This window comes from Mustelus asterias, chromosome 12 (assembly GCF_964213995.1).
Source record: "Mustelus asterias chromosome 12, sMusAst1.hap1.1, whole genome shotgun sequence".
Lineage (NCBI taxonomy): Eukaryota > Metazoa > Chordata > Chondrichthyes > Carcharhiniformes > Triakidae > Mustelus > Mustelus asterias.
Window position 1 is genome coordinate 47,687,963 of NC_135812.1, and position 19,492 is coordinate 47,707,454.

General features: G+C 42.9%; 1 protein-coding gene across 9 annotated transcripts; it reads left to right on the forward strand.

Annotated features, from left to right (window-relative positions):
- The first annotated feature begins 706 nt into the window (after positions 1-706).
- On the forward strand, positions 707-18,780 carry LOC144501421 (schlafen family member 13-like). Of its 9 annotated transcripts, none has more exons than XM_078225156.1 (6): positions 720-1,067; positions 4,960-5,524; positions 5,945-6,043; positions 6,599-6,727; positions 15,596-16,370; positions 17,171-18,780. In XM_078225156.1, exons 2-6 carry the CDS (start codon positions 4,960-4,962, stop codon positions 18,012-18,014), a joined length of 2,412 nt encoding a protein of 803 aa, XP_078081282.1. In that variant the 5' UTR covers positions 720-1,067; the 3' UTR covers positions 18,015-18,780. The 9 variants fall into 9 exon arrangements, with proteins under 9 accessions (XP_078081277.1, XP_078081280.1, XP_078081282.1 ...); XM_078225158.1 differs by having other exon boundaries at positions 725-1,067; positions 4,960-5,269; XM_078225159.1 differs by having other exon boundaries at positions 725-1,067; positions 4,960-5,269; positions 17,198-18,780.
- The last annotated feature ends 712 nt before the right edge of the window (positions 18,781-19,492 follow it).

The following is a 19,492-nucleotide window of genomic DNA, read 5'->3' on the forward strand; positions in this document are numbered from 1 at the left end:
AGAATAATTGAGGACAAAACTAATAAATACATGAACAAATATAGGTTAATTAAACGTGCTTAACTAACTTGCTGGAGTTTTTTTGAAGAGCAAACAGATGGTTGATTAGGCTAACGCTGCTGATGTGGTATATGTGGATTTCCAAATAAACACTTGGAAGAGTGCCACAAAACAGACCTGTGAGCAAAGTTATAGCAGAGATGAAGTTCAATGTGGAGAAATGTGAAATTGATTCATCTTGATAGGAAGAATGGCCCAGATTTTCTGGTGGCTTTTGCTACCAAATAAACCTGTTGGACTTTAACCTGGTGTCATTAAACTTCTTACTGTGTTTACCCCAGTCCAACGCCGGCATCTCCACATCCAGATTTTCTGATCAGGGTTTGCCAAAAAAAAACTTCCTCTTTCCCAACTAATTACCATTTGACTTTCCCAGCTGCACAGACTATAGGTTTAAAACATCGTTTGCAAACTCTGAGACTAATTTGCGATAGTTGAGCATCTGCTCACAGTCCTAGAACCCATGACGAGCTCACCCATTTGGAAAATTGAGCACTAGTCTCCTGAGATTGACATGACCTGGCGCACGTGCAGTGAACATTGGACGGTCTTGAGACGGAGCAACAGAAATACGCATGCGCTGTGGGGCGGCGCCGTTCTGAACGATGATGTCTTCGCCTCGGCCCGGGGTGATGAGCGCATGTGCGGGGTACTGGAGCGCGTTGGGCCCAGGCTGATGTGTGGGGTAGTGGCGGCAGTTTGGATGTGGTGTTGGGACAGAGAGGGAATGCCGGAGGCAGCGGGAGCTTGTGCTGAACAATTCTTATGGTCTTGTTTAAAACGCAAGCACTTTAACTCATAGGGCGTGTTTATTTTGAACCGTGCGAGAGTTTCGATGGTATGAAGGTCCTCTACTTGCGCTTCAGGATTGTTGCCGCCTTCTGCCAGAACCCGCCTCAGGCCAATGGGCCCCTTCACCTGCTGCATCATTCTATAAGTTCACAGAGTCGTACAGCACAGCCATCGTCGGCTCATCGAGTCTGCACTGTCAATAACTACCACTAAAGGTTTGTTATTCCCATTATCCAACACTTGTCCCATATCCTTGAACATTTCAAATGCTCATCCAAATATTTTTAAAGGTTGTAAGGTTTCCAGCCTCCACTACATTCCCAGGTCGTGTAATGCAGATTCACACCACCCTCTGAGTATTTTTGTTCTCAAATCCCCTCTGGATCTCCTGCCCCTCACCCTAAAACTATGTCCCCTTGAGATTGACCCCTGAACCAAGGGGAACAGCTGTTTCCTATTCACCTTGTCCATACCCCTCCATCTTCTACACCTCAATCATGTGTCTCCTCAGCCTTCTCTGCTCTAAAGAAAACAATCCAAGCCTATCCAGTCTCTACTTATTGCTCAAATGTTCCATCTCGGGCAGCATTCTGGTGAATCTCCTCTATATCCCCTCTTTAAAGGCATCAATGCTATCTGTTTCAACCAATCCATATGACACATCACATTTTCACCACTCGAAAGAAATTCATCCTAAATTCTAAGGGGTGATCTTATAGAGGTATATAAGATCATGATAGGCATGGATGATGAATGCACTCAGTCTTTTTCCCAGGGTTGGGGAATCGAGAACCAGAGGGCATAGGTTTAAGTTAAGAGGGCAAAGAATTAATGGGAACCTGACGAACAACTTTTTTATGCAGACGATGGTACGTATGTGGAATGAGCTGCCGGAGGAAGTGGCTGAGGCAGGGACATTGACAACATTTAAAAAGCATTTGGACAGATACATGGATAGGAGAGGTTTAGAGGGATATGGGTCAAATGCAGGCAAATGGACTTAGCTTAGATGGGCATTTTGGTCGGCATGGACCAGTTTGGGCCAAAGGGCCTATCTCCATGCTATAGATTCTATGATTTTAGCGCAATCATACCCTTATAGTGAGGTGACCAGAGCTGCACACAGCACTCCAGCTGTGGCCTAATCAAGGTTCATCATTGCCTGCTTGCTCTTATACTCTATGCCACGACTAATAAAAGTGTCCCATATGCCTTCTTAACGACCCTATTCACCTGCTCTGCCACCTTCATGAATCTGTGAATAAGTACCCCTTGTGCTCTGCCAGTTTTACCTTGCACTTTTCAGCATTAAATACCATCTGCCACTTCTCTGCCCATCTGACCAACCCATCGCTCTTCCTGTAACCTACAACCTTCTTCACTCTTAACCACCCTACCAATCTTGGTTTCATTTGCAAACTTGCTTATCATTCCCCCCACATTATCATCTATATTATGTATATAAAAACAATAAGGAATCCAACACGGAACCTTGATACTGGCATCCAGTCACTCAAACAGTCTTCTACCATCACCCTTTGTGTCCTGTTATTAAGCCAGTTTCAGATTCATCCTGTCATCATGGCCGATCTGTGGTGTCATCAACTCCACTTTCATATCTGCACCCTATAAGCCTTGAACATCAATCTCAGCCTTGAATATATTCAATGACCTATCCTCTACTGCTTTCTGGGGAATGGAATTCTAAAGACTAATGATTCTCTGAGAAAAAAAATCTTTTCAATGGGAAACCCTCAATTTTTAACCAATGCCTCCTAATTCTAGATTCCCCCATGAGGGGAAACATTCTTTCCGCATCCACCCTGTCAATCTCACTCAGAATCTCATATGTTTCAATAAGATCACCTCTCAGTTTTATAAATTCCGGTGAATATAAGTTCAACCTGCTCAACTTCTTCAGCAAAAGAGTGTTGGTAATGAAAGGTTGTAGAGGTTTGAATGTCAGTTAATAGTGACAAAGGAGAAGCTGCGGAGGGGAGGAACATAGGGTAGATAGGAAGGAGCTTTCCCCTTAGTAGAGGGGTCAATAACCAGGGGGCATAGATTTAAGGTAAGGAACAGGAGGTTTAGAGGGGATTTGAGGAAAACTTTCTTCACCCAGAAGGGTGGTGGTAATTGGGAACTCACTGCCTGAAAGGGTGGTAGAAGTGGGAATCCTCACAACATTTAAGAAACATTTAGATGAACACTTGAAACACCATATCATTCAAGGCTCTTGGCCAAGTGCTGGAAAATGGGATTAGAATAAATAGGTGCTTGATGGCTGGCATGGATGATGGGCCAAGGCCTCTTTCTGTGCTGTAAAACTGTGGGGTGAATTTTACTATTCTGCTCGTCATGGGAAACGAGTGGACCATGGAAAGGTCCGCTGACCTCGGGTGGGATTTTACAGTTTCCAGATGAGCGCGGCAGTAAAATCCCACCCTATGACTGAGGGGATGTGGTCTCCTGATCTGCCACATTAAATATCATGGGATCATTTGGTAGAACTAACGTAGTGGGGGAGCTATACGATAAATGGCAGAACCATAAAGGGTGTAGATACGCAGAGGGACCTGGCTGTGCAAGTCCATAGATCCTTGAAGGTGACGTCACAGGTGGAGAAGGTGGTGAAGAAGGCATATGGCATGCTTGCCTTTATAGGACGGGGCATAGAGTATAAAAGTTGGGGTCTGATGTTGCAGTTGTATAGAACGTTGGTTCGGCCGCATTTGGAATACTGCGCCCAGTTCTGGTCGCCACACTACCGGAAGGACATGGAGGCTTTAGAGAGAGTGCAGAGGAGGTTTACCAGGATGTTGCCTGGTATGGAAGGGCTTAGTTATGAGGAGAGATTGGGTAAACTGGGGTTGTTCTCACTGGAAAGATGGAGGATGAGGGCTGACCTAATAGAGGTGTATAAAATTATGAAAGGCATAGATAGGGTGAACGGTGGGAAGCTTTTTCCCAGATCGATGGTGACGTTCACGAGGGGTCATAGGTTCAAGGTGAGGGGGGGAAGTTTAACACGGATATCAGAAGGACGTATTTTACACAGAGGGTGGTGGGGGCCTGGAATGCGCTGCCGGGCAAGGTGGTGGAGGCGGACACACTGGGAACGTTTAAGACTTATCTAGATATCCACATGAACGGCGTGGGAATGGAGGGATACAAAAGAATGGTCTAGTTTGGACCAGGGAGCGGCGCGGGCTTGGAGGGCCGAAGGGCCTGTTCCTGTGCTGTATTGTTCTTTGTTGTTCATTCTGGCAGATAAGCAGGGATAATGCACGACAATTGAAGTCAGAGGTGTTTGCAGCCTTAAATGCTTATTAAGAATGAAAGAAGAAAAAAATTGCATTACTTTCAGGATGTCCTGGTGTTTCAAGGCCAATGAAGTACCTTTGAAGTGTTATAACCTCTAATTTAGGGACACATGTCAGCCAATTTGTACACAACTCTCACAAATAAGAATAAAATAAAAGACCAATTAAAGTGTTTTAGTGATATTTATGAAAGGATAAATGTTGGCCATGATCATATTGAATGGCAGAGCAGGCTTGAGGGGCTGAGTGGCCTACCCCAGCTCCTAAATCATACGTGGGGTGCTTGAACCCACCACCACCTAACTCAGATGAGAGTACTACTCACTAAGCCAAGATTGATGCTTAACATTTTGCATCTCTTGAGTTTGTGTAGATTGTGTTAAGAAGCTGTTCAGTCATTGTGTCATCATAGCTAAGTTCAAATTGGTCTACCCCAAAGCCCTCATATACATTTCTTATGTATAAATCTTATGAAGAATTTTTGTCTCATTTCCCCATTCCTTAACTGGAGTATTTGGAACTTCAGAAATATTCTGCAGTCTATCTGAATTCAGGACACTAACATGTGGGATTGAACCTCGGATGTTGCTAGCTATATAGCTAGTAATATATCAGGTAACTTACCTATTGAGCTATCAGAGAGTATATACTTCAAACTGATATTTGTATCAATAACTCCATGCAAATTGGGTGGTGCAAAACAAAGACATGGGCATTGAACCTCATCTATGAACAGTGTGTGCAGCATTCAGTTCTCAGCTAATTTCTCTATGTTTTTTTCCAGATGGAACAAGAGAACATCCGAGTAATAGAGACCGAATACCCTGACTTGGTGTTGGATGCAGGCACATCAAACTTTGGGGAGAAATATAGAAACGCAGTGAAAGACAAAAAATTAAAAGAGACGCAGTACAATAATATCATTCGATCTGCATGTGCTCTATTAAACTCTGGGGGTGGGATTATCACTGTGAAAGTGCTGAATGAAGATTATAAGTATAATGTTCATGGCATCGGGTCAGATATAGAAATTGGGTTGGATCAGTTGGTAAATGGGGCAGCAAACAAATCTTTCTTCGAATTTATTCAACAAGGTGAAACTTTGCTTATTTTTGTTCAGTCTTGGAGCTGTGGAATTAGTAATGGTAATGAAAAGTTGCCACAACTCTGTACTATAAAAAGCAATATCTATAAGCGATCACACAGCCGGACTATTCAAATGACTCCACTTGAATTTGAGAATTGTTTTAAAGGAGGAACCAAACCTATCAGAAACAGTGACAGCTCTGGAGAAGAATCAGATCCCAGCACTGAACCAATGCAGAAAAAACGCCATTTATCTCCTGAATGTGAGGCCATTGAATTAGCTCAGTGTATGCTAGATACAATACAATTTAAGTACAGTGAAATATTAGGTTTTACTGAATCTAGGCATATTGAATTTAAAGAATTTTCAGGGAAAAAATGTTTAGAAAGGATTAAAGAGGCACTGTCAAAGTACATCCCTGGCTTTGCAAACACAGATGGAGGTTTTTTATTCATTGGTGTCAAAGACACCACAAGAGAAGTTGTTGGATGTGGGCAGTTTTTTGAAGATCCTGGGTGTTTTGAGGAATTAGTATCCAAAGCTGTACAAAAACTAAACACCGTGCACACTTGCGCCACTCGAAAGAAAATTAGCTACAGGCTTAATGTTGCTAGAGTTATGAAAGAATCAGAACAACAGGGCTTTTTATTAATTTTGTACGTGAAACCATTCTGCTGTGTAGTGTTTACAGATAGCCCTGATTGCTGGAGGGTAGAAAATGGCCAGATTCAAAGAGTGGGACCTGATGAATGGACTAAAATGATGTTGACTACAGATCCTGGTAAGTGTCTTCAGTTGTGTAAAATCTGATAGGGGACCTGGCATTTTGTAAACCGGGATAAGGAAGGAGTAATTTTACAGGAAAGCAGCTTCTAGTTTCTCTGATCCAAAATAGTAACTAAAATCATAGAAATCATAGAAACCCTACAGTACAGAAGGAGGCCATTCGGCCCATCGAGTCTGCACCGACCACAATCGCACCCAGGCCCTACCCCCACATATTTACCCGCTAATCTACGCATCTCAGGACTCTAAGGGGCAATTTTTAACCTGGCCAATCAACCTAACCCGCACATCTTTGGACTGTGGGAGGAAACCGGAGCACCCGGAGGAAACCCACGCAGACACGAGGAGAATGTGCAAACTCCACACAGACAGTGACCCGAGCCGGGAATCAAACCCAGGTCCCTAGAGCTGTGAAGCAGCAGTGCTAACCACTGTGGAGGAATAGTTTTTGTATTATACTCAGCAATCATGCAGATGAATATAATTGGCAGTAAAAGTCATTTATATTATACGCTGGGGGTTTCTAACTCAATTTCTCCCTTCCCTGCAGAGGTAGAAGAACTCAGTATAAAGTTTCAGAAAGAATTGAGTACGAGTGCAGCACCACCAGGATGTAAACCAGTGTTTTCAATTAAAGATGCTGGACATTTGGACAAGTTGCAACAGCAGCTGTTTAAAGGTTTGAAACCTTGGTGAAAATTTCACTTCCCTTTAGCAAAATGCCAATACGTATTGTAGCACTGCACTGATGGTTCTTCCCAATTGTTTGTCAGTCTGTTTTATACATTATGATGATACATATTTTATACATCTTTCTGGTTATTTAAATATGCTTTTCTGTTTATTTTCAGTTGCAATTAAGGGTTCTCCAACAGATGCTGATTGATCTGCTGAGACTCTGCAGCTTTTTCTGATTTTGATGTTACTGTTACTGCAACTGACCCTACTGTCTTCAGCATCTCTCCCAAACAGATTGATAAAATGGCCACGGAACAATCTCAAGGGTTGTAGACCTTTCTGGAGGTATCTGAATGCCTGTTCACTTATGACCATGGAGTGGCTCCAATGTCGACCTCCATCTTCAAGGGGCCTGCCGTTGACCATCTCGATAGGTGGCACCTTGTTGAGTCAGACCTGATTTAGCATACAAGTTTTGGATCCCTGTTGGGTTCCTTGGCCAGTTGGGTTAATGATGTTGCCTTAACTATCATTTTTTTTATGCGTTCTGTCCTGCCTGCCTTGCTCTGCACCAAGCCTGCAAATTACCTTTTTCAGTGAAAACATGTAAACTTTATGTGCCAGAACGTTTCCTGGGAGTGTTCTCCCCTACACCAAAACAAGCTTCCAACCCTGGTGCTCCACTACCCCCTCAACCTCTGCTGCGCCCTCACTCGGGCTGTTCCTCGCAGCAGCCAATTCCCGCCACAAAGGGTTCACCTCATTGGGCATGCCTAGTAATTCACTTACGCCTTGCTCAGTGCATTCAGTCTCCTGGGCTGTCTCCACAGCTTTTTTCAAAGAAACTTTAGTTTCAGCCAGCAGCCTTTTTTGTATTGTGAGGCTGTTGATCCCGCAGACCAGTCGGTCACTCAACATCTCCAAAGCTAGGCCGAATTTGCAGTGCTCTGCTAAACGTCGCAGTCTGACCACAACCCCTGGTTCCCTCATAGCAGAATGAAACTTATAAACCGTAACATGATGATTGAAGGTCTGGGGTTAAAATGGTCTTTGACCAGTCCCACTATATGATCGAAAGACTTTGTGTCCGGAGCTTCGGATGACACTAGGCTGTAAGTTTGTGAGGCATAGACTGAGGGTAGTATCATCTTTTGCTTTTCCTCTGCAGTGATTTTGTTAGCCACAAAGAAGTGACGCAACCTTTCGATAGATTACTTCCAGCTCTCAACTTCTGGGTCAAATGGCTCTATCTTCCCGATTAAAGGCATCTTAAGAGCATCTGTAGCTTTTTCTTGGCTTTGACAATCACATTCTTCCCCTTCTAACTGCTCTCTGCGATCTCCTGATGACTGATGTGATTTTTCCTCGTTGCCAGTGTAATAACTGGAAGCGACTCAATGTGGCCCCAACAACAAGAAGTGTTTCTTAAACTATTTACACTCTAAGGGTCTGACAATAATATCACACAAGTCTGCTGTCCTTCTCCCTGGCTCCAATTGAATTCCTCCCAGTTCCCATGACATGTGCCCCCGCTCCATATTGGCCTGGCTTCCTACGTTTCCATTCCATAGGGTCCGGCTCGATCACATGGCCCTCAAAGGATCACCCCCTGAAGGGGTCACGTTACCACAAATAAAAAGTTGAGATCCCAGCACTGATCCCTGTGGCACATCATTTGTTACATCTTGACAACCTGATAAAGACCCATTTATGCCTATTTTCTGCTTTCTGTCAGCCAGCCGATCTTTTATCTATGCCAACGTGTTATCCACTACACCATAAGCTTTTATTTTCCACAACACCTTTTCTGTGACACTTTATCAAATGATTTATGGAAGTCTTTAAGTGTAGTACATCCACTGGTTCTCCTTTATCCACAACACATGTTGCTTCCTCAAAGAACTTTAATATGTTGGTTAAACATTTCACTAAATCATGTTGACTGTGCCTGATTCCCTTGAATGCCCTGTTGAGGCTTTTTAATAATAGCTTCTAACATTTTCCTCCTGACAGATGTTAAGCTAACTGACCTGTAGTTTCCTGCTTTGTCTCCCTCCCTTTTTGAATAATGGACTTGCATTAATTTTCTTCCAATCTAATGGGACCTTCCTCAAATCTGAGGTTTTTGGAAAATTAAAACCAATGCATCAAATATCTCACTGGCCACTTCTTTTTAGGTCCTTGGATGAGGTCTAGCAGGACCAGGCACTTGTCAGCCCGTAGCTCCAATAATTTACTCAGTGCCACCTCTCTGGTGATTGTAATTTTCCTGAGTTCTTCCCTCCCTTCCATTTATTGATTTATAGCTGCTTGCAATGTGTGTCCCCTTCAGGTGTTTATCCAATTCCCTTTCGAAAGCCCAATTGAATCTTGGGGTGATAAGTGGCAAGTAATATTTGTGCCACAGAAGTGTCAGGCAATGATTATCTCTATCAAGAGTAAATCCAATCATGTTGGATGTTCAATGGCAGTACTATTGCTAAATCCCCTAATTATCAATGTCTTGAGGTAAGGGAGGTGGGGGGGGGGGATCATTGACCAGAAAATGAACTGGACCGGCCATATAAATACTATGGTTGCAAGAGCAGGTCAGAGGATGGGGATTCTGAGGCAGATAACTCACCTCCTGACTCCCCAAAGCCTGACCACAATCTACAAGGGAAAGTCAGGGGTGTGATGAAATAGTCTTCATTTGACTGGATGAATGCAGCTCCAACAACATGGCGTGGTGGCACAGTGGTTAGCACTGCTGTCTCACAGTGACAGGGACCCGGGTTCGACTCCTAGCTTGGGTCACTATCTGTGTGGAGTTTGCATATTCTCCCCGTGTCTGCGTGGATTTCCTCCGTGTGCTTCAGTTTTCTCCCACAGTCCAAAGATGTACGGGTTCGATGGATTGGCAATGCTAAATTTTTAGCCCCTTAGTGTCAGGGGAACTAGGTAGGGTAAATACACAAGGTTATGGGGATAGGGATTGTGGTCAGTGCAAAATCAATGGGCCGATTGGCCTCCTTCTGTACTGTAGGATCCTATGATTCTAAGAAGCTCAGCACCATCCAAGGCAAAGCAACTCAATTGATTGGTATCCGTTCCACCATTTTCATCATTCACCACCTCCATACGTGAGGCGTATGTTAGGTCCAGGCAGCTAAAAACGGAGAGAGCTCTGGAGGAGTACAAAGAAAGTAGGAAAGAACTCGAACGGGGAATTAGAAGGGCAAAAAGGGGTCACGAAATGTCCTTGGCAGACAGAATTAAGGAGAATCACAAGGCATTTTATTCTTACGTTAGGAACAAAAGGGTTGTCAGGGAAAAAATCGGACCTCTCCGGGACAAAAGTGGGGAATTATGCTTGGAGCCCAAAGAAGTAGGGGAGATCCTAAATGAATACTTTGCGTCGGTATTCACAAAGGAGAGGGATGTGTTGACTGGGAGTGTCTCAGAGGGGGGTGTTGAACCGTTGGAGAAAATCTCCATTACAAGGGAGGAAGTGTTAGGATTGTTAGAGAATATAAAGATTGACAAATCCCCAGGGCCTGATGCAATCTATCCAAGGCTGCTCAGGGAGACGAGAAATGAAATCGCTGGGCCTCTGACGCAAATCTTTGTCTCGTCACTGGATGCAGGTGAGGTCCCAGAGGATTGGAGGATAGCTAATGTGGTCCCGTTATTTAAGAAGGGTAGGAAGGATAACCCGGGCAATTATAGGCCGGTGAGCTTGACTTCCGTGGTGGGGAAGTTGTTGGAGAAGATTCTTAGAGATAGGATGTATGCGCATTTAGAAAGGAATAAACTCATTAACGATAGTCAGCATGGTTTTGTGAGAGGGAGGTCATGCCTCACTAACCTGGTGGAGTTTTTTGAAGAAGTGACCAGAATGGTTGACGAGGGAAGGGCCGTGGATGTCGTCTATATGGACTTTAGTAAAGCGTTTGACAAAGTCCCTCATGGTAGGCTGGTGCAAAAGGTTGGATCTCATGGGATAAAGGGGGAGGTGGCTAGATGGGTGGAGAACTGGCTTGGTCACAGAAGACAGAGGGTGGTAGTGGAAGGGTCTTTTTCCGGCTGGAGGCCTGTGACTAGTGGTGTTCCGCAGGACTCTGTATTGGGACCTCTGCTGTTTGTGATTTATATAAACGATCTGGAAGAAGGTGTAACTGGGGTGATCAGTAAGTTTGCGGACAACACAAAATTGGCAGGACTTGCAGATAGTGAGGAGCATTGTCAGAAGCTACAGAAGGATATAGATAGGCTAGAAATTTGGGCAAAGAAATGGCAGATGGAGTTCAATCCAGATAAATGCGAAGTGATGCATTTTGGTAGAAATAATGTAGGGAGGAGCTATACGATAACTGGCAGAACCATAAAGGGTGTAGATACGCAGAGGGACCTGGGTGTGCAAGTCCACAGATCCTTGAAGGTGACGTCACAGGTGGAGAAGGTGGTGAGGCAGGCATATGGCATGCTTGCCTTTATAGGACGGGGCATAGAGTATAAAAATTGGGGTCTGATGTTGCAGATGTATAGAACGTTGGTTCGGCCGCATTTGGAATACTGAGTCCAGTTCTGGTCGCCGCACTACCAGAAGGACGTGGAGGCTTTGGAGAGAGTACAGAGGAGGTTTACCAGGATGTTGCCTAGTATGGAGGGGCTTAGTTATGAGGAGAGATTGGGTAAACTGGGGTTGTTCACCCTGGAAAGACGGAGGATGAGGGGAGACTTAATAGAGGTGTATAAAATTATGAAAGGCATAGATAGGGTGAACGGTGGGAAGCTTTTCCCCGGGTCGGTGGTGACGTTCACGAGGGGTCATAGGTTCAAGGTGAAGGGGGGGAGGTTTAACACAGATATCAGAAGGACATATTTTACACAGAGGGTGGTGGGGGCCTGGAATGCGCTGCCAGGCAAGGTGGTGGAGGCGGACACACTGGGAACGTTTAAGACTTATCTTGATAGCCACATGAACGTAGTGGGAATGGAGGGATACAAAAGAATGGTCTAGTTTGGACCAGGGAGCGTCACGGGCTTGGAGGGCTGAAGGGCCTGTTCCTGTGCTGTATTGTTCTTTGTCCAACACTGATGCACAGTAGCAGCAATGTATACCATTTACGAGATAGACTGCAACACCAAAGCTCCTTCAATAGCATCTTCCAAACCTGCGAGCTCTACCACCTAGAAAGACAAGGGTAGCAGATGACTGGGAACACCACCATCTGGGTTTTCCTCCAAGCCACATCCCATCCTGACTTGAAACTATATTACTGTTCCTTCACCGTTACTGGGTCAAAATGCTGGAACTCCCTCCATGACAGCACTGTGGGTGTACCTCCTCCACATGGACTGCAGCAGTCCAAGAAAGTGAATCATCATCAGCTTCTTAAGGGCTATTAGTGATGGGCAATAAAAATGCTGGCTTAGCCAGTGATGTCCACATCCAGTGAAAGCATAAAAACAAAATCTGTCTCCAGCACACACTCAGGAAGTATATTCTGGACACTAACAACTTGCTTTGTTAAAACGTTTATCCTCATGTCACTTTTGGTTCCTTTCCCGATTAACTTAAATCAGCATCCTCTGCTTCTCAATCTCACATTAGGTTTTCTCTATCTAAAATCTCGCCTCTTCATGGTTTTGAACACCTTTACTAACTCTCGTGTTTTCTATGGAGAACAATGCCAGCTTTTCCAATCTATCCACACAACTGAAGTTCTTTGTCTCTGAAACCATTCTCATGAATCATTTCTGCATGCTTTTTTAAACCTTCATAATTTTCCTAAAATGCTGTGCCCAGAATTTGACAATGGAATCTTCAAGTGCAATGGGAGACATTTGAGCCTGCAATTTTCCGTAATAAAACAGGGTACCCATCTTCTTCATCCTTCCTCTGCATTGGAGAGTTACAGTTACCTGCCTGCCAATAACTGGTAGCCAATTAGACTAATGAAATTTCCCAGTGAGGGTGCTTGCCAGGAGCCATCTGGAAATTTCCTGCTGAGGTAGAAGGCCAACTAATGAATTGAGGCAGCCTTCTGGCAGCAGACTGGTGAACTATTGATGCCTCACTGAATTTAATCTACCTCTACTGTTGGACCTGCTACTGACCTTCCTGCTTCAAGACCCAACTCTATCCTTAACTGGACAGGGCTCCAGAGGCGGCCATTCACTTCGCTGTCTCCTTAAAAATCATCCTCTGGTTCCTGGCGTTGATATTTGTGGTTTCCTGGCCCATTTTCCATCCCAACTGCGGGATCTGGACTCCATAGGGGCCTTAGAAACGAGAAGCAGGAGTCGGCCATTTGAGCATGCTACACCATTCATTTTGATCATGGCTGATCACCGAATTCAATGTCCTGATCCCCACTTCCTCTCATATTCCTTAATCCCTTCAGCCCCAACGGCTATATCTAATTTCTTCTTGAAATCAGATGTTTTGGCCTCAACTACTTTCTGTGGTCGTGAATTCCACACATTCACCACCCACTGGGTGAAGAAATTTCTCCTCACCTCAGTTCTAAAAGGTTTCTCAAACTATGACCCCAGCTCCGGACTCCCCCACCGTTGGGAACATTCTTTCTGCGCCTGCCCTGCCCAGCCGTGTTAGAATTTTATAAGTTTCTATGTGATTCTCTCTCTCACTCTTCTAAACTCCAGTGAATATAATCCTATCTCATATGGCAGACCTGCCATCCCAGGGATCAGCCTGGGAAACCTTCGCTGTACTCCCTCTAAAGTAAGGACATCCTTCCTCAGATAAGGACAGCAAAACTGCACATAATACTCCAGGTGTGGCCTCACCAATGCTCTATAGAATTGCCGCAAAATATCCCTATCCCTGTACTCAAATCCTCCCACTAAGTAGGCCAACATACCATTTGTCTCTTTTGCTGCCTGCTGTACTTGTGCACTTACTTTCAGCGACAGATGCACGAGGACTCCAAGATCTCGCTGAGTTTCCACCTCTCTCAATTTACACCCGTTCAAGTAATAATGTCTTCCTATTGTTGCTACCAAAGTGGATAACCTCACATTTATCCACATTATACTGCATCTGCCATGCATATGCCCACATACCCTGTCCAAATTACGATGAAGCATCTCTGCATCCTCATCACAGCTCACCCTCCCACCCAATTTTGTATCATCTGCAAATCTGGAGATAATACATTCAGTTATCTTCCAAATCATGAATATATAATGTGAACGGGCCACACCAGTGCTTTATAAAACTTGACCAGAACTTGTTTTTGCACGTTGTGCCTTTATTTAAATAGCCCCGGATGATCACAGAATCTCTACAGTGCAGAATGAGGCCATTCGGCCCATCGAATCTGCACTGACTCTCTGATAGAGTGTCTTACCAAGGCCCTCTCCCCCACCCTATCCTCTTAACCCCAGACGTTTACCATGGCTAATCCGTCTCACCTAAATATTTTTGGACACTAAGGTACAATTTAGCATGGCCAATCAACCTAACCAGCACATGTTTGGACTGTGGGAGGAAACTGGAGCACCCAGAGGAAACCCACGCAGGCACAGGGAGGAGAATGTGCGAACTCCACACAGACGGACACCCAAGACTGGAATTGAACCTGGGTCTCTGGCTCTGTGAGGCAGCACTGCTAACCACTGTGCCACCGTGCCTCACATCGTTTTAAACCACTTCCTCAAATTTACCCTGCTACCTTCAATGTTTTTCTCCGCTCCTCCACTCCCTTTATAATTGTACCCTTCATATTAAATTGCTTCTACTCGGTCTGCCTAACAAAATCTATCACTTCCCACTTCTCTGCATTAAATTTCAGTCTGCCTTGTGTCCGTCCGTTCCATTAGCCTGTGTCCTCTTGGCGGTTATCGTTATGGTCTTCGCAATTCATAATCTTTCCAAAATTTGTCATCCGCAAATTTTGAAATTATGCCCTCTATAACCAAGTGTGGGTCATAAAGTGTATCAGGAAAAAAAGAGTGGTAATGTTCAAACCTTGGAATGATAAATTCTTTAAGGCATAATATCTGGCATGAAAAAGGGATGCTGTAATTTTGGCAGTCTGTTTCAGCATTGGAAGACACATGGGAGTTTCCTTTGAGATGAGAAATAATGAGGGTACCTGATGAAATGTTAAAATTTACTGGAGTGGGGCATCTCGCAGTGTCATGTTAGACTTTTCCTGCATCTTCCAGCCCAAATTTTTTTTGTCCTGTCAGTTGGTGGAAGTGCAAGCTTATAGCAGTACAAGGTAAGGAAAATGGGTTATCTGGGAAGCTGGTTCAAGGAAGATGAGACTACTAGTTTCTCTTCTTAACCAAAGAGATATATGGATTCAGAAATAAACAGAGGAAGGAGAGAGAATGAGGGTGCATTAGAGTAGGGACATTTAATATCAAATGAAGAGAAGGAAAACCTGGATTGAGAGAAAAGCTGGAAAACGGAAGAAAAATTCAGAAAAATTAAAATAAAACTTGACATTTTTAAAATCTTCAACAGCCATTCAACTTCTAATTCTACACTTTCAATTCTTCACTTTCTGGGCCAGAGAAGTTGATTGGAAGTTATTACCAATGATCACGTTGTTAAAAGGGTCCATGTGCTGTTCATGACTAGATTTAACTTTCTATGGAGAGTTTATTGGGTGATTGGTGTGCAAATACAGCATCTTAAGAAGCTCACGGGAGGTTGATGGTGAGCTGGCATTTCCATGCAGCTAATAGTGGAGTAGTCCAAGCTATCCAACAGCTTGAGGTGATTCGCAATTCTGAGGGTATTTCTTTCTCGTTGCACATTGCTGGATGATTGTTGGGATGTCATTCAACTTTTTCACCATCGACTTTTATTCAGTATTATATATTTACTATTTTATTTACTTGTTTACAGTAGGGATTAACTCTTCCAGTGAAATCAGTATGGTACCAGAACACTTGTATAAGGAATTGTTTAAAGATTATCCAGCTCTGGGGAATCTACTGCCTCAAATGAAACCTGCAGGAAGTCGGGGAGTTCTGATTTTCTCCAGAAGCTGGGCTGTTGACATTGGCCTGTCAAAGAACTGGGATGTAATATGTGATGCACTGCTTGTGGGCACAAAGAGCGCTCCACTATTGTACACCATCGTCAGACAGACAAATGCTGAAGTTTTCAAATATTCAAAAGACACAGCGTTTTCCATCAAAAGTAAACTGGTGAATCCAGGTGGTTATACAGGAAAACTGTGCGTAATTTCCAAAATCCTTCAGTATTCTGACCATGAGTCAGACGAAGGCGATAATATATCTACAATGCAATTGGACAATGCGCAGGAGGCTGAGAGAATGTTACAAGTTCAGTACCCGCATTCCTATAGCTCTTTAAAAAGTAATGATATCAAAGTATTGCTGAAAGCACTGACTATTGTTCTATTGAGTTTTAGATCCTTCCTAAGTGACCAGCTTGGCTGTGAATTTCTCAATTTGCTAACATTGGAGCAATTTCAGATTCTTCATTCAAAACACAATATTGAGAAGTGCAAAAAGCTCTTTGTGCATGGCCTTCCTGGAACTGGTAAAACAATTATAGCCGGGCAGCTCATTGACAGAATCATCAACACCTTCCATTGTAAACAAGATGAGGTACTTTACATTTGTGAAAATAATCCATTGGAGAGCTATATGAGGTAAAATTTATATTTTTATAACTTTTATAAAAGATAAATGTACTGATGTATATTTGTAGTTTGGGCGACAGGTGATGTGGAAGTAAGATGGAATTCTCATTTCTTTGTCCATTTTTCCTTTAATACAATCTTCATCGATTGGCACAAATTCTATTACCCCATTTGACTAAATTCCAAATTATTTCATTTAACAAGCTGCAAATTTCCTTCTGTTGCAACTGCTTAGGTTTGTTGGTCCTCAATTTTCTTACCTAATACAGTCACTTCCTTGTCATTGTGATAAAGAGAAACAGCTTGTGTATGTATATTTTATATATATATTATGTATCATAACTTTCATGATTTCTGGAAATTATAAAATGCTTTACAGCTAATGGAGAACTTTTGAAGTGTAGTCACAGTTGTGATGTAGGAAACAAGGCAATTAATTGGTACACAGCAAGCTCCTACAAACAGCAATGTAATGATGACCAAGTAATCTTTTTTCAATTTTGATGAAGAATAAGTATTGACCAGGACACAAGGGAGAACTCCTCTGCCCTTCTTCCAAGATTTTGTGCCAGTATTTCTGGAGTGCAACTTTAAACCCGCAGCCTTCTTGCTGAGATGAGACTGTTGCAACAGAGCCACAGCTGATAACCCATCCCAAAAACACCTATAGACACATGCTGGGCTGTACACCTAGATGTATAAAGCTTATGTATTAGGGTTAGGGTTATCATGTATTTCTTTTGAAATGCTTATGTCACACTAAGCTATTGTTCAGTGACATTTTACACTGAACTCAAATCTAATTTTAGGCAAAAACATAATAATTGTGTTACAAGGAAGACCTTCATGAAATTCGATTACCCAAAAGTGAAACACATTATCGTTGATGAGGCTCAAAACTTCCGCCTTGAGGATGGTAACTGGTACGAAAAAGCTGAAAGAATGAGAACAGCTGCAGAAGCACAAACTAACGGACCAGGAGTCTTCTGGATTTTCATGGATTACTTCCAGATGTCCCATACTTCTTGGAATGGCTTGCCCAGGTTTGAACTCCAGGATCCAAGAGAAGAATTGACAAGAGGAGTCCGGAATGCCAGGAAAATACATGAATTTGTCTGTCTCCAGATGAATAAGATTGTTGAGTTATCAAATAACGAAGTGAAACATGAGTTTCTGATGAAACTAGCTAAAGAAGCTAATTGTGGACACTCGTTTCCTGGGAAGGTTGAAGAATTAAAAATGGCACGAGAAGAGATTGTCCAATACATAGGGCGCCAAATAAAACATTACCTTAAGGCAGGCTATGCAGCAAAACAGATAGCAATTCTGTGCAGTACTGCAGACAAATGCAGCCTTTACATTAATCTGCTGCAGTGTGAACTCAAAACACTAAATATCCATTTAGCAAAAGTAAATGAAAAAATTGATGAGTTTGATCATCCCTTAGATACCATTATCTTGGACAGTGTACGCCGATTTTCAGGTTTAGAAAAGCACATTATCTTTGGTATTGATCCTGTACCTCACAAGACACAGAGCGAACTAACTGCTAATATTTTAGTCTGCTTGGCCTCACGTGCTATGACACGGCTTCATGTGTTATATGAAAAGAAAAGTAAGCTGAATAGCCTTGATTTTCCTCCACTAGTGTAATCTGTACCTGGATGCTATCAGTAATTTTAGTTCACCGAATATGCATTGGCCAACAAATCTGATTTACCTTTGGCTGGGTCTAGGTGCACATGATCAGTTGGAGAAGAAAATGGTGAATTTAAAGGTGTGGGGAATAATTAAAAGGATACACAAAATGGGAAATTTTCACATTCAATACTGGTCAACCTTATTGAAATAAACATTAAGTCACTTTTCAAGATGCTTCTTGCAGCAAAGGGAATAAAACTAGCTTATGGGATCAGTTCAAAGAGCTTTGGTTGCAGAGTTTAAGTAGTGTAATAATGGCAATAATTGTAGCATCCAAAAAGATTAATAAAGCAGGAAGCAACATAATGTTTAAATACAATTGCTGATTAACTGTGGCTCAGTCATTGAGTACGTTCAAAGCAGAGATTGATAGATTTCTAGATACTAATATCAAGGAATACTGGGATAGTGCGGGAAGATGGTATCAAGGTAGATCAGCCATGGTCTTGTTAAATGCAGAACAGGCTCGAGGGGCTAAATGGCCTACACCTCATATCTTTTTATGTTCTTTCCAATGTCATGTATGTAATAAATACAGAATGCTGGGAGCCACCTTGCTAAGTGAACTAAAAGCTTGCTATAATCATTAAATTCTTATTTTATGCTTTATTGTAATTCTGAACTAATCATGTTTGGTGGATGTATTATCTCAGCACATGCAGGTGCATTTAAATAAGCAAAAGATTTGTAATAAAGAAGCCATTGTTTGTATCTGGAATTGTGTTGTGTCCACTTCTTGATCCTCCTGAGGTGGAAGAAAGACAAAATATTATTCTCACCAGAAGCATACATAGTGGGCAGATCATGACATCAGAGTCCAACACTGATCTGGCCCATGACCTGTCATTTTGTACTCTGCAGGGTCTGTTAATTCTCCCTTGTAATTGCTCTCTGCTGCATGTACATTAATCTGCAAGAGGGATCCCTGCACCCCTTCCCCATCCACTAATGTTATTTAGAGAGCCAACCTTGAAACTTTCAGGTAAAGTGCTTTTGCCTGACTATCACTGGTGCAGAAAGTGGAACATCACAGTTGCTCCACAATTCTTACCTTCCAATCCATCTGCTATATGGTAGCATCACAGCATTCTCTTGGGAAAATCCTTCTTGGAAAAATCCTGAAATAAACAAAAACAAATCAAATCCCAAACAACTTTTCATGAAATTTAAAACAATCTATACAAAAGTGTTCTATTCACCCTAGTTTCCCCACAGCCCGACTTGCTTGTCCTGGTTGCTATACGGTGTTACCCACGGTGGCTGCAGATGGCCTGGGAGCACAATCTCCAGCTGCTTCAGGCATTGTTAGCCTGGCTTTGGACAGCACAACTTCTGAATAGGCAGCAGCAGACTGTGCTAAAAATACCAACAACCAACTGAAGATTATCAATCGGGTTCACAAAGTGACTTGTTGCTAGAAGCGACATATA

What these genes read in the sequence shown, in the direction of transcription:
- LOC144501421 (XM_078225151.1), top strand. Translation starts at nt 4,960, where the DNA reads ATGGAACAAGAGAACATCCGAGTAATAGAGACCGAATACCCTGACTTG. An exon ending in GCAACAGCAGCTGTTTAAAG is followed by an intron (nt 6,728 to 15,595) that starts GTTTGAAACCTT and finishes ACTTGTTTACAG; the next exon opens with TAGGGATTAACTCTTCCAGT. An exon ending in CCATTGGAGAGCTATATGAG is followed by an intron (nt 16,371 to 17,170) that starts GTAAAATTTATA and finishes ATCTAATTTTAG; the next exon opens with GCAAAAACATAATAATTGTG.